The sequence below is a fragment of the Notolabrus celidotus genome, chromosome 21, assembly GCF_009762535.1.
Source record: "Notolabrus celidotus isolate fNotCel1 chromosome 21, fNotCel1.pri, whole genome shotgun sequence".
NCBI lineage: Eukaryota > Metazoa > Chordata > Actinopteri > Labriformes > Labridae > Notolabrus > Notolabrus celidotus.
In genome coordinates this window covers 4,875,708-4,893,533 of record NC_048292.1, presented here as the reverse complement: position 1 = coordinate 4,893,533, position 17,826 = coordinate 4,875,708, and the positions used below count along the sequence as shown (strand labels likewise).

General features: G+C 41.1%; 1 protein-coding gene across 4 annotated transcripts; it reads right to left on the bottom strand.

Annotated features, from left to right (window-relative positions):
* Nucleotides 1-138: 138 nt before the first annotated feature.
* scyl2 (SCY1 like pseudokinase 2) lies at nt 139-17,153 on the bottom strand. 4 transcript variants are annotated; one of them, XR_004629330.1, is made up of 19 exons: nt 17,011-17,153; nt 14,362-14,557; nt 14,112-14,269; nt 13,495-13,639; nt 11,737-11,886; nt 11,420-11,641; nt 11,111-11,227; nt 10,888-11,013; nt 9,498-9,674; nt 8,913-9,035; nt 8,692-8,805; nt 6,719-6,851; nt 6,504-6,622; nt 6,327-6,427; nt 6,071-6,143; nt 5,905-5,985; nt 5,681-5,803; nt 1,682-3,993; nt 139-1,421 (listed from the first exon to the last, which is right to left on the bottom strand). XR_004629330.1 is itself a non-coding variant. In XM_034673621.1 (18 exons), the coding sequence occupies exons 2-18, from the start codon at nt 14,536-14,538 to the stop codon at nt 3,358-3,360; spliced, it is 2,775 nt and encodes a 924-aa protein (XP_034529512.1). In that variant the 5' UTR covers nt 14,539-14,557; nt 17,011-17,153; the 3' UTR covers nt 139-3,357. The 4 variants fall into 4 exon arrangements, 1 of the variants encoding a protein (XP_034529512.1); XR_004629329.1 differs by lacking the exon at nt 139-1,421 and having other exon boundaries at nt 1,428-2,019; nt 2,280-3,993; XR_004629331.1 differs by lacking the exon at nt 139-1,421 and adding an exon at nt 1,428-1,551 and having other exon boundaries at nt 2,410-3,993.
* Nucleotides 17,154-17,826: the final 673 nt, after the last annotated feature.

The window sequence follows — 17,826 nt, the reverse complement described above, 5'->3', positions numbered from 1 at the left end:
TTTTATCCAGCACTGCCTTGAGTAATGAAAACTGCCATGTCATCATTTCACTCATTAAACATTAAACCAGCCTTCAGCGTGTCATCCGATGTCATCTTTTAAATCAGTCGTACGAATAAGAACCAAACACTGACGTCCTTAGATTGTGTACTTTTTTTTTATATATGTACAGATTTCATTGAACCACCTCAGAGACCAGCACCTTCACACAGAAAACAAAGGGCCACACTACACATGTAGGACAGCAGCGGTGTACAAACAACCTTTTGAGAGGAATCAGATTCAGTCTCTGCTTTGGAGTTCCACCTGGATATGTGACACACCATCCAATCAGGACGTCCGACTCCACGTACTCTCAGAAACAGAAACCTGGACTTGAACAGAAGTCTTACTCACAAGCGAGTAACACCTCCGCCCCGAGGCTGGAAGGAGAAAGGAACATTGACTCATACAGACGATACACTAAAGCATGTTAACAACAATCATAGTCAGCAACACATCATCATGGCCAAGGTGCGTCTAAAAAAAAAAACAACCTTCAAGAATGTGAGATTTAAAATGAGTACACATCAACGTTAAGAAAAGCTGACCTAAGTCACTGAAGGTCGATGATGGAGATGAAAGTAAGGACACAACTGATGTGCACCCTCAACTGTTAAGGATTATTGCACATGACTCATCTAAGGCCTCTTTCGCCGTCATCACGAGGACGTCGTAATCTCACGGCCCTCCGAGTGATCCGCTTTTAAAATAACTCAATATTTACACTTCGTAATGACATGAACCAGCACGGCGCCTCCTCCTCTGACGGCTGGAGAGTGCAGAAATCAAACATGTGTTGAACATCTTCTTCTCTGTACTCGTCAGAGCGAACGAGAGCGTGAGCTGTGATTGGTCGCTTCAATCAAATGGAAATGTATTTGAAAGTTCAGGTCGATTCCAGTTACACGAGACAAAGCTAACTCAAAGGGTCAAATATTAATACTTGTGTAACAGGTGAGAGCTTTCTGTCCAGTTTGACACGTGGACCCACGTAAGGCACGTCAGCCTAAAACAGCGCAAGTGGTCCTCGTTCTTCGTTTTGCAATCTTCCGGTCCGAAGCTTTTCTGCAGACTGATTTTTGCAGAGGTGAAATGGTTGCTGGGAAAAAAAAACATAGCTGTCCCTTTTTCTGCAAGCTTGCTTTTATGTTTGCAAAAACAAAACACTTTGAAGTCTAAGAAGATAAAAAAGAAAGATCAAAGAGGAGGGAAGAGAGCAGGGAGGGAGCGCAGAGTTTAGCAGATTCTTGTCCCCGAAAATGGAGGGTTTTTGGGGGGATGGGACCTATTTTCTGAATATTAAGATGGGACCTACATTCTATTCGACCTTTATTCTGAATAGTACTTTGAGACCTATATTCCGAATATTACTGTGGGACCTATATTCTCGATTTCAGGTTGGAACCTATATTCTGAATATTACTGTGGAACCTATATTCTAGATTTTACGGGGGGACCTAAATTCTGAATAGTACGTTGAGACCTATATTCCAGATTTTACAGTGGGACCTCTGTTCCAGATTTTACGGTGAGACCTATATTCTGAATATTACTGTGGGACCTATATTCTAGATTTTAAGGTGGGACCTATATTCTAGATTTTAGGGTGGGACCTATATTCTAGATTTTAGGGTGGAACCTATATTACAGATTTTACAGTGGGACCTATGTTCCAGATTTTACAGTGGGACCTATATTCCAGATTTTACAGTGGGACCTATATTCCAGATTTTACAGTGGGACCTATATTCTAGATTTTACAGGGGGACTTATATTCCAGATTTTACAGTGGGACCTATGTTCCAGATTTTACAGTGGGACCTATATTCCAGATTTTACAGGGGGACTTATATTCCAGATTTTACAGTGGGACCTATGTTCCAGATTTTACAGTGGGACCTATATTCCAGATTTTACAGGGGGACTTATATTCCAGATTTTACAGGGGGACTTATATTCCAGATTTTACAGTGGGACCTATATTCCAGATTTTACAGGGGGACTTATATTCCAGATTTTACAGGGGGACCTATGTTCCAGATTTTACAGTGGGACCTATATTCCAGATTTTACAGGGGGACCTATATTCCAGATTTTACAGGGGGACTTATATTCCAGATTTTACAGTGGGACTTATATTCCAGATTTTACAGTGGGACCTATATTCTAGATTTTAGGGTGGAACCTATATTCCAGATTTTACAGTGGAACCTATATTCCAGGTTTTACAGTGGGACCTATGTTCCAGATTTTACAGTGGGACCTATATTCCAGATTTTACAGGGGGACTTATATTCCAGATTTTACAGTGGGACCTATGTTCCAGATTTTACAGTGGGACCTATGTTCCAGATTTAACAGTGGGACCTATGTTCCAGATTTTACGGGAGGACCTATATTCCGAATATTTTTTTGCTTTTCTGCAGACTGATTTTTGCAGAGGTGAGATGGTTGCTGGGAAAAAAAAGACAACAACATAGCTTTCCCTTTTCTCTGCAAGCTTGCTCTGATGTTTGCAAAAACAAAACGCTTTGAAGTCTAAGAAGATAAAAAAGAAAGAGATCAAAGAGGACAAAAAGGAGGGAGGGAGCGCAGAGTTTAGCCAATTCTTGTCCCCGAAAATGGAGGGTTTTTTTAGGGGGCTACTTGGTCATCCCTTTAAAAAAAAAGCACACCTGCGAGGCAGGATACCGTCTCAGGTTTCTCCACAGAGGAGCCTCTTGGATACAGAGGAGCCTCCTGGATGCAGATCAGCCACCTGCAGGCCTGTCAGTGCTACACTTCAAGCTACCTCCCACTGGGGCTCGTATTTTTAGTGCTTTAGCGGCTGATCACGTTAGACATGCTGCAGATCCTAAAATAAATCAGGAGCAAAGGAAGGTAGAGAAGCCTGAAATGAAGCCACTTTTCTCATCTTTTTTTTCTGCCAACTCTGATGTTCTGATCCGCTCAATCTTTCAATATTTGAACATCAAACTTTGGGAGGTTTTTTTGGGATTAATTTGGAACCCCGGCGTTTGATCTTCCGAGAATGTCGAGTACAAAAACAGTAGGAAACCCCCAGCATTTAAAGAACACAGCATAAGAAGAAGACGACGCTCCAACCCCCGACCGTTCGTCCATGTGGTCAAGTAGAAATGGAATTCAGGTGCAGGAAATGTTCCCACGTCAAACTTCAAACCAGGTCGGATTTAAAAAACAGACAGCTCCACCCCTGAAAGGATTCAAATCGTCACATTCAAACAGTGTCCAGGCCGCCGTGTCCAAATGTTTTATAAGAATATACTCGACCCGGCGTCTTTCACAGATTCACATTTAGCCGAACAAGTCCTTCAGGTCGTTGTTGACGGACGCACTTTGTTTAATTCCACTTTGGTTCATGCTGGGCGCTGCTGACGGCTGGGAAAAGTTCTGCGGGCTGAAAAAGGGGTTCGCTTGCATCCCGAACCCGCTTTGCATCCCTCCCATGCCGACCGCCGCCCCCTGCATCTGAGTCTGAGCATTCTGGGCTGATCCAAACTGACCGAGCCAAGGGGTGTTGGGGCCGGGCGCGGGCTTTGGTCCCATCTGGTTAAGGGTGACTTTGGGCTGGCTGGGTGAAAAAAGACTGTCTAAGGCAGACAAATCAGGGGCTTTGTTTGACTGCCCGATGGGTCCTTGATTCTGTGTGAGGGCTCCAAAGTTTGGAGTGCTGGTGGTGGTGGCCATGCCGCCATAGAGGCCGGGGCCTTGGGGCCGCATGCCCATCCCCATGCCTCCCGACTGGAAGCCCATGGGGGTTGGGTTGAAGCCATTGGAGACTGGGGCTCCCATTGTGCCCATCATGGGGCTGGAGGAGGGGTAGGCAGTGATGGTGGTGCCCTGGATTGGGGCAGGTCGTGGCGTGTTGGCCATCGACAGGCTGTTCAGAGACGTCATGTTGTTGAGAAGGCTGCTTGTCAGATCCTTAGTCTGCAACGTGAAATAAACAGACATGTAAACATTACAGACAAACAGAGGGAGAAATACAGAGTGCAGAGATGTGCTGTGAGATTCAGTGAAATGGTGTTGTGCCATCTTAGGCTGAGCTCAGCTATCACATGGGTCACAGGTGGGGTGGTGATAACAGATGATACTAGGGCTGCAGAGACACTTTCCTGAACGTGATGGAAGTCTTCACAGGAACACAGTTCAACCATTTTCCCCTCTTTTATACACTGGTAGGGCCTTTATTCTGAATATAACAGTGGGTCCTTTATCCTAGATATAACAGTGGGACCTATATTCTAAATAATACAGTGGGACCTATATTATGAACATTATGGTGGGACCTATATTATGGATATTACAGTGGGACCTATATTATGGATATTATGGTGGGACCTATATTATGGATATTACAGTGGGACCTATATTCTAGATATTATGGTGGGACCTATATTCTAAATTTTACAGTGGGTCCTATATATTCTGGATATTAAGATGGGACCTATATTCTAGATTTTACGATGGGACCTATATATTCTGGATATATAGGTGTGACCTATATTCCAGATTTCAGGGTGGGACCTATATTCTGGATATTATGGGGGGACCTATAATATGAATATTGCAGTGGGACCTATATTCTGGATATTACGGTGGGACCTATATTCTAGATTTTAAGGTGGGACCTTTATTGTAGCTTTCAGTGGGACCTATATTTTAGTTTTACTGTGGGACCAATATTCTGAATTTTACAGTGGGTCCTATACACTTGATATTAAGATGGGACCTATATTCTAGATTTTACGATGGGACCTATATATTCTGGATATATAGGTGTGACCTATATTCCAGATTTCAGGGTGGGACCTATATTCTGGATATTAGGGGGGACCTATAATATGAATATTGCAGTGGGACCTATATTCTAGATTTTAATGTGGGACCTATATTTTAGTTTTACTGTGGGACCAATATTCTGAATTTTACAGTGGGTCCTATACACTGGATATTAAGATGGGACCTATATTTTAGATTTTACGATGGGACCTAAATTGTAGCTTTCAGTGGGACCTATATATTCTGGATATTACAGTGGGACCTATTTTCTAGATCTTGCGGCGGTGGGGCCTATATTTTAGTTTAACTGTTGGACCTATATTATGGATCTTACAGTAGGACCTATATTCTAGTTTTTACGTTGAGACTAATATTCTGAATATTACGGTGTGACCCATATTCTTGATATTTTAGAGGCACCTATATTCTGGATATTACACAGTGACTTATATTGTAGATTTTACAGTACTTATGGTAGTATGTGAAAAGAAGCTCTGGTGCTGCTGCTGACTGGGATTAACACCAGTTTCCTGTTCTTCAATTTTAAGCACACATTTTAATTTAGGATTTATAGGATTCTTTTAAAATCAGGGAGGTAGGGCTCTGAGTCAGGAGCAAAAAAACATCCTCATAAGAAACATGGAAGGATAAAAAAAGGAAATTTAAAAGCATAATTTTAGAGATGTCCTCAAAATCTGTCACACATCTTCACTTCAGTGACATTTTAAGGCCTGTTTCCAGGATGATTCAGGAAAGAACACGATGAATGTGATCAGATTTATCATCAGCAGCCTTAAGTGAGTGTGTTTCTGTCACAGCTGTCTTCAGGCGTTACCTGTGAGTTGTTAGAGTTGGCTGGTTTGATCGCCTGTGGTGCTAAAGGCTGCTGGCTCCTCAGTTTGGCCGCCTGCTCCTGCTCCTTCGCCAATCGCTGTTTCTCTTCTAGAGTCAGAGACATCTAAGAGAAGGAGAGGGAGAGAGAGAGAGAGTAAGTGAACTGGACTCTGTGTTAAGGAGACGAAGGTGAAGAGTTGTGTGAATGAGGTGTGACGTCCGTACTCTGTTAGGCTGCGGGGCCGACGATGATGCCGCTCCATTCTCCTTCCCGTTAGCTCCACTGCTGCCGAAGATATCATCAATCTGGAAACAAGGGGAGACCTAATGAGATCACAGCTCTACAGATCGAGTGCGGACATGTTTACAGGTGTTTCTGTTCACATCACACCTGGTTTCCACTGCTGGGTGGGCTCTTCGCCTCCTCTGACTGCTGCCCTGTGGTGGAGATACTGGCCATACTCCTAAAACAAGAAACAGACGGAACACAATCAGAGAGCAGAAAAATGCAAAGACGCCTTTATGTGAGCATCCAATCACCATCTTCATGTGCTTGGCATCAGCTGCTCACTCATTAATATTTCACATTTAATCAGGAGGAATAAAAGAAGGCTGCAGTGACGGGTGAATTAAATAGTGATGGGCACCTCTGTTGTTCCTGCATGGCGTGCAGCTGCTCCAGTTTGGTTTTATGCTCCGTCTCCATGCGGCTCAGCATGTCCCGAATCACCACCATGAAGGAGTTAAACTGGAAGTAAACAGATCAAAGTGAACTTTCAGAAACAGGTGTCATGTTTTAAAGGTCTGAGTGGAGTTTGCAGTACCTGGTTCAGGTTCAGGTTGTTGTCTATGCTCAAAGAGACCAGGTGGGGAAGGCTCTTGCTGGCCAGGTGCTCTTTGGGGATGCCCAGCTTCTTGTGACTGAAGGTGCACTTATAGATTCCTTAAAGGAAAGGCAGAAAAAACAATGATCTCATGAAGTAACAAGAGGATGCTGAACCTCAGAAAGAAGAGGAGAGCTTTCAAATGTTGTCCGTACCTAAAATCCCCATGAGGACTGCAGGTTCTCTGGAGGGGATCTGCTGCAGGAAGGGCAGGATCTCATCAATGACATACCACTTGTCTAAATACTCCAAGATCTTCCCCAAACACACCAGAGAGTTCACTCGAACCTACAGAGGACGAAAGGAAGATACATTAGGTGCATTCGAACAAGAGTTCCGGGGTCTTTTAGCCCCTAGAACTACTTTACCCTGAACTAAAAGGTTCCTGTGCCCCCATTGCTGTCTGCGTTTCGACCACGGGCTGAAGTCCCAAGTAGATTGTGCAAATCAGGCCCGTGACGTATGGAGAAAAAAAGAAGTAAATGCACTACACCACCAGACCAGTAGAGGGCAGTAAAACAAAGAGGAATGCCATTCATCACAGATGACGCCATAGAAGCGAAGATAAGCGAAAAAGAGATAGAACAAATAAAAACTAATGAAAGAAAGAGAAATCAAGTGAATCACAGATGGAAAAAACAATGACTGTGAATGTTTTTTGGAAAAATTGACAACCAAAAATTTGAAATTTTTTTTTTTTTAAATTGCGGAAAAAAAAAATTGGACAAAAAAAATTTTAAATTTTTGAAAAAAAAAAAAATATATCGAAAAAAAAATGTTTTGATTAAAAAAAAAAAGAATTTGAAAAATAAAGTTTGACAAAAAATTTGAATTTTTTTTTTTGAAAAATAAAATTTGACCAAAATATTTTGACAAAAAAGTTGACCTGGAAACTGTCGAAAAAATTAATTTCCTCAAATTTGAAATTGAGCAGAAAAAACTTGACAAAAAGTGAAAATTTTGCGCCTGTGTATGAAAACATGGAAAAAGCAATGAATGAATCAACACGTGAGTAGCAAAGACGTTTCAACACGGCTTTAAAATCCTTTTGAACTCAAAAAGCCGTGGCAGAGATCGGCCGGTGTTATGGTTTAAACAGCGACCCTGTTAACTGGAGACTCTCAGCCGGATGCATCCCTCATAAACGTCTTTAGACGATCATTAAATATCTGATGAGGATATTTTGAAATCTTAATAAAAACTAAACTAGTTTGCATTCCCAGGAACTCCCTCTGTGTTTCAACAGCTGTGTAAACTCCACAAACACTGACACGTTCAGCTGAAGGTCTCCAGTTTTAAGGGTCACTTTTAAACCGTAACACCGGGAGAGACGCATTCACGGTGGGCTGAGAGAAGACTACTGTTACAAGCTGCTAAATCAAGAGAATCACAGCTTCTTCTTTTGAAAAGTACACACACATACAAAACAGATAGAACAAATAAAAACTAATGAAAGAGAGAAATCAAGTGAATCACAGATGGAAAAAAACAATGACTGTGAATGGTTTTTGGAAAAATTTGACAAAAAAAAAATTGAAAAAAAAAATTTTTTTTTTAAAGATTTGAAAAAAAAAAATTGAAAAAAAAATTTTTGAAAAAAAAATGTGACCAAAAAAAATTTTCACAAAAAAAAATTGAAAGAATTTTTTTAATTTTTTTTTTTTTCTTCAAAATTAAAATTTTGAAGAAAAAATCTGAAACAAAATGAAAAAAAATTGGGCAAAAAAGTTGACCCGGAGAATCACAGCTTCTTCTTTTGAAAAGTACACACACATACAAAAAAGATAGAACAAATAAAAACTAATGAAAGAAAGAGAAATCAAGAGAATCACAGATGTGTGTGATGTTATTGTGGTCGGCGGGTGGAATGAAAACACTGCGGGTAATCTACCAATCAGACACGTTCAGCATTGCAGGCCCTGCCCCCGAAAGTCCCGGGACCTTTTGAAAAGTACTACCCCCCTAGCAGGGGCTTTTTAGGGGGGAGATTATCTACCCCTGAACTAAATTTAGACCCTGGATCCACCGGTTGAAACGCACGTAGTTCTTGGATAAAGTTCCTCCGGTCGAAAAACGCCTCATGAGGAGATGAGGTTGAGGCTAAGAGAAGATGACTGATGGGACTTACAGCGAGCGATGTGGTCTGCAGGCAGGCTGATTTGATCCGAGGGATGAGCGAGTTCTTCATGGAGGGGTAGTCGATCAGGTTTGCGAACGTGGGGATGATATTCAGGCACAGCTCCTGCTCAGACACAGATAAGACGTTACAGAATCTGACATTTTGATGCTCATCCATCAAGGCAGAACTGAAAACAGAACAAGGAGTGAAGCAGGGAGGGAATAATGCACCTGGATCTGTACTGAAGGGGCCTCCAGAGCTCTGTACACCATCGGCAGGACACAGCTCTTAATGTCCTCCGCTGGCGTCTTGGTCAGCAGCAGGTCCATCTTCTGCAGGAATATCAGCAGGATCTGCACGGCGCAGAGACACAGTCAGCACAACAAGAGTCAGAGCGAGACGAGTCAACGTTAGCTGCCACAGATGAGTGAGTAGAGTCAGTAAATGAAGTGAAAATCGCCCGCTGTGGCTTCAGGTTAGCTTTTATTAAACACAACACGATGCACAAGCTAGCTAGCTGTTACGTTAGCAGAGACCACTCACCATGTTACTAGCCTGAAGGAGCATGGAGAGAAAAATACAGAGAAGACAAGTCTCGATGACAAAATCCCAAACAGAGCATGCTCTGTTACAGTAAGTCAGAGTTCAGTGATTCACCTCAAACACCAAGAATCATGCAAAAGTTCAAAAGAAGAAAGTCTCTTTTTTATGCTTTTTGAAAAGGCAGAGAACTTGCTAGCTCGCACAAACTACAACTCCCAAGAACCAAACTACATGCATTTGGACACCGTGCAAAGTGGTGTTTGTGTTTCTACCTGAATGGGCTCCTGCTGCTTGAAGACAGGCGTGAGGTCAGGGAGGATGAGACGGATGTACTCCTCTTTGGTGCACTCCTCTGCGATCAGCAGCACGTTGGGGAGCACGAAGGGAACCATGTCAGGGTTCACGAACTCAGAGGTCAGCGCTGGCAGGATCCGATACACCACCACTCTCTGAGGAAAGGAAACAGTGTCACAGCTTAAAGTCATCCTCTCTGGGATTGATCCAGGAGGTCCAAAAAAAAGATATAGAGAACATAAAAGGAATAGGAAACAGATCTTCAAAATGTCAGATTTTTAAGGGCCTGTGTCCATTAACACAGTTTTTTTGCACAGTGCCTCTTTTCTACACAAACTCAGCATCCTCAGGGGGAAACACGCTTAGCATCAGCTGTTTTTGCAGCACTCACACCATTAAGCTGAAGATGTTTCTAATTCTGGAGCACTGCTACATCCATCAGTGTCACTTCCTTCTTACCCACCAATCAGAATCAAAAAGGGGGCGTGGCTTCCAATATCAACTCTGTCAACAAATATGGTAGAGGAGAAACTAACAGGGTTTATCCCACGCACCTAACTAGTTTTAATGGTACAATTTCCAGGTCTAAGGCTAGTGCTAATGCTTCAACACAAGAACTTCCTATGTTTTAAGTGACCTATATTCTAGATTTTAAGCCAGTGGAACCTATGCTCTAGATTTTCAGTGTGACCTATATTCTGGATATTATGATGGGACCTATATTCTAGATTTCACAATAGGCCATTTTTTCTAGATTTCATAATAGGACCTATATTCTGGATATTACAGTGGGAGCTATGCTTTGAATATTACAATGGGACCTATAATCTAAATTTCATAATAGGACCTATATTCTGGTTATTACAGTGGGACCTGTATTCTAGATTTTCAGTGTGACCTATATTCTGGATTTCACAATGAGACCTAGACTCTGGTTATTTCAGTGGGACCTATACTCTGGACATTACGTTGGGACCTATATTCTAGATTTCACAATGGGCCCTATATTCTGAATAGGACCTATATTCTCAATATTATGTTGGGACCTATATTCTAGATTTCACAATTGGCCCTTTATCCTAGATATCATAATGTTCTTTGGACATTTTCTTTAAAAAATAGAGGTCAAATTTAGCACACAGAGCAGTTTGAATCAGACGGAACAGTCACAACAAAGGGAAGCAGAGGTGCTGTGAGTCAGACAAAAGTTAGTCCTGGTGAGAAATGCTCTGAACGTGAGGTTGTAGTGAGCCGCAAGAACAAAAAACGCCTTGAGTGGACACAGGCCCTTACTCTGCTGTAACCTGCTAAGCTTGCATTTCTTACCTATATTAAAACCCATCTGATACAATGTGAGTGCTGAGTTACCTTAGGTAGTTTGGGCAGGACTTTAGGGAGGCCTTTGTAGAACTGGGACTTCTGGAGGTTGTCTCTCTGGAAAAGGGAGTCAAAGTACTGCAGGGTCACAGCACCGACGTCGTCAAAAAACGGGATCTGTGTGATACACGATGCAGGGAGAGAAGTGATCACATGTTGCTCACAAACACACAACCTCTTCATGTATCTTCATGCTTAAAGTAACAAAGCAAACCTTGGTCATCTGGTCTGCGTCTGGTCGCACGTTGGGTGTGACACTGAGCAGCATTTTCACATGCTCTCGTACTTCTTCTGGGAGCTTGTTCAACACTGCTGGACTCATGGTGCTCAGCTGGAATTAGGAAACAGAGAGAGAATGAACAAAAAGAAGAGAAACCAGCATTTCATCTGTCATAGTGACTCACACTTGAGGCAGACATACTGTATGATTAAAGTGACATCTTAAATTCCTCCATATGTGGGACCGTTATGATTTTATTACAGATTTATGATCCTTTGAGTCACTCACTGCTCCTCCTCTCACCTGGTCCAGCTGCCGACTGAAGCTCTTAAATATGTCGTGCTTGTTGACTTGGAAAACAGGCTTGCCCTCATTGAACACGGCGTGTATAACCACACCCAAGGAGTACATGTCGGAGGCGGAGTCACAGCTGACGGACAGGATGTATTCGGGGGCCAGGTACTCGGGGTTAGGGAGGCAGAGTGGAGGGAGGTTGGGCTCCCACTCTTTACACGTGTATTTAGGCTGAAAACAGGAGAACAGAGAGGTGTGACAACACTGCTAGATACTGTTTCAGTGGAGCTCAGCCTGAGAGACTGCACTGAGGGAAGAAATCACACCTCAGCGTCTGAGGGGTTAGTGGAGGAGATGCTGTAGTCGAAGCCCATGATCTTCCAGGCTCCGCTCTTGTTCAGGATGATGTTCTCTGTGCATAAGTTACCGTGGACCATTTTAACCCCGCTGTGGAGGAAGGACAAACCCTCTGAGATCTGAGGAGACAAAGAGTGACAACGTGAGAGAGCGCATTTCTGCAAACAGTCAAGCCTGGTTAAATTAATCATGCATATTTTTATAGTGTGTCTCATCTGTAGTGCAACCTCCCTCCACTAGCTGGAGCTATATCCCTGGTTAACATCTTCTGCCATAATGCTATAAAGCTCTACTACCTGGATGTAATCAAGCACAGGTGACAGATATTAATTTTTTTGTGCATTCTTTGCAACGACACTCTCGTCTGAACATGCCGATTTTTGAATTCCTTCGTTTCAAGAACTGATGTTTGAGGGAAGATAGAAATAGTGATCTATGTTGTTGACAGAGTTGATTGACACTACAAGGTAACTGCAGACACAAACTGACGTGTGACTCACTGAACTGAGCTGGTTCAACTGGATTTCAGAAGAAATAGTGTACAGTGTGAATGTGTGTTGGACATCCAGATGTAGGCTGTGTGGTAGACGAACCTGTGAGACGGCCCAGATTAAGTGAGCTCAAAAAACTGTGTCCTGATTATGAGTACAAAGGTAGAGGAGTTATGACGGTAAAACATTACAGATTCTACTGTACCTAAAGTTAATGTCCTATTGCAGGTGTTTTAGCAAAATAAAGGAAATCAAACTTCCCCTTTCTCAGCATCTCAAAGTTGTTTTCCTCCTGCTGCTTTAAGAGAGGGTATCATGCTTTCTCATATTTAAAATTTAGATAGAAAGTAAGAATGTTGGAGGTCCATACTAAATGTGAAAAAAATAATACCCCCTCTTTAAAACAGTATAAGATTGATAATTTGATGGATTCCAAATTTGATCTGCAACAACAAAATGCTTGTTTAAACTTTAAGAGTCAGAGTGGCTTTACTGTATTTGTTTCAGACGCTAAAATAAGAATAGTGTCCGATACTAGCGTGCAACTAGCTTGAAAATACTACTGCACTTCTATTTTTCACATGCTGGTTTTTAACTATGTCATTTATTCATTTACTGTAGGCTTTTAGGTTATGCATTTATTTATTTTATTTATCAATAAGGTCTATTTTTTTATTAGCTTGCTATTTATCTTGTCCGCAGCTGGACTGGAGGAACATTTTTTGTTCCTTCCTGTTTTTAACATGATTGAATGACAATAAAGTGAACCTTGAACCTTGATTTTCTTTGACTCTCATTATGATGGACTGATTTAAGGAGGTCTGAAAAATAAGGCTTTTAAAAATGTCAGCCAGTAATCCAGCATGTACAGTAAAAAAAAGTGACAATTTGAGGACCAAATTATTAATATATGATAAGAAATATGATCCTTAGTTGTAAGCCTGTTGGTTGTTGCATTCTCAATTTTCAAAGCAGGATATTTACACCCCTGTTACTCCTCGTCTGCAGCGTGTGTGATGCATGGAGGCATGATCGGTCTGCCTCTGACCCTCCCTCAAAGACACTAATAGAGGCAAAATATGGTTGTGATGTGTAGCATTTACAAGCCATGACTTTTCTGTAATGTAATGCAATCTGTAATCACACACTAGAGCACCAATATTACACTGTTTCAAGGTGCAATATGTAAGTGCAAAGACGTAGTGATGGGAGAACTTACAACCTCTCTGCACTCACCTGTAGCAGGCCGTACTTGGTCTCCACGTCGTACAGTTTGTACTCCTTGATGTCGTTGGGTATCGGGCTGGGTAAGTTCTCCCACTGGCCCAGCACGTTCGACAGACTGGCGAACACCGGCTCCGTGCAGAACGCCAAGCAGTCTCTGAGGGCCGAGCAACAGAAATAACATCAGAGTGGTCTGAAGAGACTCGTTTTTAAAGGTTGAGACGCAGAGACAATAAACAAGATGAAGAGAGAGAAAGAAGAGAGGGAATAAAGACAGCCTGAATATTATTTCACCCTCAGGAGGGGTTCTTTTGTTATTCAGGGACCGGTCTACAAAGTGTCTTGATCCTGACAAGCCATCACTCACACACACACACACACACACACACACACACACACACACACACACACTCAGGAAGATAAATACATGTATGATGCAATGTTGTCCATCGAAAGTCAGGCCCCTCTTTCAGCCGTGACTCACTCATTTAGTCCTTGAAGTGCATGCTTGTTTGACAGCGTGTGTGTGTGTGTGTGTGTGTGTGTGTGTGTGTGTGTGTGTGTGTGTGTGTGTGTGTGTGTGTGTGTGTGTGTGAATATGTGTGTGTGTGTGTGTGTGTGTTACTCACCGTGACTCCTCAAGAGGATGCTGCACAGTCAGGAGACGAGGGTGACGCAGCCTCGTCAGCTGCTGCACGCCTTTCTTCAGAGAGTCGACGATTTGGTCCTTCTCAAATTTCGGGTACTTATCAACCGTCTTCTTGTCGAACACAAACACCGCCACTTCCTGTTTCATCAAACACGAGTCAGCATTATGAAGCATCTGTCAGGTCAGATCTAAACTATGAACGAGAGCTGAGAAGGAACATGAGATCAAACCTGTTTGGTGGACTTCTTGGTGCCGTTGTAGATCCTCCAACACAAGCCAGGACCCCCGCTGGCGATGTGACGTCCGACCTCGAACTCCCGCGTCACCGGGTTGCCCATGACCGCGCTGGTGACATCCGCTGTCACCTTTGTGACGGTGCTTTTCAGCTTGTTCAGCATAGACTCCATGTTCAGGCCTGAGCTGCAGCTGGAGAGAGAAACAGGTGTAATGTGTGTAAAACATCCAAATAACAACAGATCCTGCAGAGACAGCTGCAGCCTGACCCGCTCTCACAAACTCAAAGCATCCAGCGTTCCAGCAGAGGTGCTCGCTCATACACCTGCTGGAGATTTACACATCAAAGTGCCAACCTGCGTCCTGCATGCGAGACAAACACCCAAAAGAAGAGCTCCCCGTCCACAGAGATATGAGACGTGTGGAGAAAACTGAACCACAACAGTCTGCCCTTTTAAAAGAAAAACCTCACGGTGACTTGAAACATGTTAGGCAACAGGAAGTCAAACAAAGGAACATGGCTGACAGTGACAGAGGCAGATTATTTCTGTGTGAGCGGTTTGTTCAGGGTTGTTTGTTTGCTTTAAGTCGCCTTCATCTTCTTCTTCTGTCTGGAGAAGCTAACGTCTGCACACTGAGGCACACACAGTACAAATTGCATTATTAATATCCCATCATTACCAATTCTGCTAAAGAGAATCTTGTATTATATGATGATATATAAATTATAGTAAAGCACAGATTCTCCCTCAAGCTCTATCACTGACATGGACTCTGCCAAAGCAGTAACTCAAGCTGAAGAGACAACGCTGAAGTTGGCATCTTCCTCTCAGCCTGTTAGGGTGGAGGATACCGAAACAAGGTCCTGATCCAAAACCACTTTACCTAGACTTGTTGAATCAGGACTAGATTATTCTAGAGAGGCTATTGTTGTTATTAATCATTGTTCAATCTGATTGTGTCAGTGTTGCAGTGTTTATAGAAGTGTGTCTGTTTATCTCATTTAATTTAATTTTTTTTATATTCTATATAGTATTTTATATCTTTTACCAATGTTTTAACTTTAATTATCATTATTATTATTATTATTATTATTATTATTATTATTGTTAATTTTTTCATTTATAATTTATATTATAATTATCATTATTATTTTTATGTACATTATTTTAGCTACTATCCCTCTATCTTTGAAGCTTTATAAAATGAATGTATTATTATTATTATTATTATTATTATTATAATCATATTCTATTTGTATTTGCTTCATTTATTATTTATTTTATTATTATCATATGATTTTAATTTACTTTATTTTAACTGCAGTTCAATTTCTTGAGTTTCTGAAAAGTGCCTAAAAAAATAAGTATATTATTATTGCTATTATTATTATTATTATTATTTATTATTATGATTATTATTATTATTATATCTTATTTGTATGTTTTTCATTTATTATTCTTGAATTATTATTATCGTTATCATAATATTTTTTAGACTCTATTTTAACTGCTGTTCAATGTCTTTACGTTTCTGAAGTGCCTAAAAAATAAGCATATTAATATTATTATTTTATTTGTTGTATCTTTTATTTGTATTTTTAATATTAATTAATATTATTATTATTATTATTATTACATTTTATAAGACTTTATTTTAACTGCTGTCCAATGTCTTTGATGCTCAAAAAATAAGTATATTGTTGTTATTTTGTATTATTATCATTATCATCATCATCATTATTATTAATATTATTTTTATCATCATCATTATTATTCATTTCATTCACCTCAGTCTTCTTCCTTTAGTACAGTATCCCCCCCTGCTTGAGTGTATGCAAAACTCAGTTTCAGTGTATTACATCACAACATACCTGTGTCCCTGTTAATCATTACACTTCAGTAGAAAGGAGGGTTTATCCAAAAATGCATCCCAATCAAAAACACAGAGCCTCAATTATTAACAATATTTCTATATCACCTCTGACATGAAGCTGTTTAAGGCTTGTAGCTGCAGCAGGGTTTGAGGACGCTTTACTCACAGAGTAATAACAATGTTAACTTGTCAGTCCATTCATCTGACACAGAACAGGATCTGTCAACATCAGCTACAGGCTCTCTGTCATCCAGAGCAGCTCAGGTAAACACTCACCTGCACAAAGCCTGATAGCACAGCTGCTAACCGGCTAACTCAGGCGTCATAACATGTCCCTACACACGTTATAACCACCAGCTGTCTGACTTTGTGTTATAAATCTGTAATCATAAGGTGAAGATGAGTTATAACGTGAGGAAGGAGCATGAACATGAATGTAGTGAAGCGTCATGTCTGCCTGTCTGAGGAGTAGCTGTGTGTTAGCTGAGTGGATGGTCTTGTTGAGCCTGTAGGGACACTTCAGAGCTCACACACCGGTCTGACACCACAGGTAGCTATCATCACCTCCTTACCTGATCCTTACTTTAACACCTGATCCCCCTCTGGAGCTCTAAGAGGCTGACATCATCGAAAAGACTTTAATACAAACAGCTCCCGGTGGCTAACTACACAAGCTAACTAGCAACAATGCGCAAACAGACTGTGACGTTCCTGTCTTTAAAGTCCCAATAAGAGTCCAAATACTCCTGAATCCACAAACAGCTACTGACCTGGGTGTGAAAGAGGCTCTCCGTGTTATTCTGTGGGTGTAAGCAGACTCTCAGCTGTCCCCGCTGTCAGTGATGGCTGTGAGACTCAGCCCCCATGTCTTCCAGTAGATCCGAGATGAGCTGAGGAGGACGCTGCTGAACTGGAGACCTACTTCCGGGTTGGTTCATGAGTCAGGTGCGTCGACGTCATCAGATTTTCCTTTTCTTTTTTTAAAAATTCAAATATTGTGAAATCAGTGTTTGTGCAAACACAACATCAACTCTGGATTCACTGTTAGCACAGATAAAGAGAAGTTATTTTAAATTTGTGGCGAATAAAAAGTAATGGATAAATTATACTTAATTCTTATGTTTCAATATGTTTATTAAGGAAAACAAGATCTCCACAAAGCACCCACATACACATTCAATTTTCATATAACAGTACATTTCAAAGGCCTGATCTAACAAACTACAGTGCAGAACAGTATAAGGGCCACTGGAAGAGAAATCAAAATTAAGGTCATTTTTTTTATTATTTTTTTTTTATTATTCCGAGGAAAAAAAATAAGGTCAACATTTATTATTATTATTATTATTATTATTATTATTATTATTATTATTATTATTATGAGAAAAAAGTCAGAATTCTGACTTAAATCTCAGAATTCTGACTTTAATCTCAGAATTCTCTCTTTAATCTCAGAATTCTGACTTTAATCTCAGAATTCTGACTTTAATCTCAGAATTCTCACCTTAATCTCAGAATTCTGACTTTAATCTCAGAATTCTGACTTTAATCTCAGAATTCTAACTTTAATCCCAGAATTCTGACTT

What these genes read in the sequence shown, in the direction of transcription:
- scyl2 (XM_034673621.1), bottom strand. Translation starts at nt 14,538, where the DNA reads ATGGAGTCTATGCTGAACAAGCTGAAAAGCACCGTCACAAAGGTGACA. An exon ending in TCAGTCGGCAGCTGGACCAG is followed by an intron (nt 11,228 to 11,419) that starts GTGAGAGGAGGA and finishes TCCTAATTCCAG; the next exon opens with CTGAGCACCATGAGTCCAGC. An exon ending in CGGCCCCGCAGCCTAACAGA is followed by an intron (nt 5,804 to 5,904) that starts GTACGGACGTCA and finishes TCCTTCTCTTAG; the next exon opens with ATGTCTCTGACTCTAGAAGA.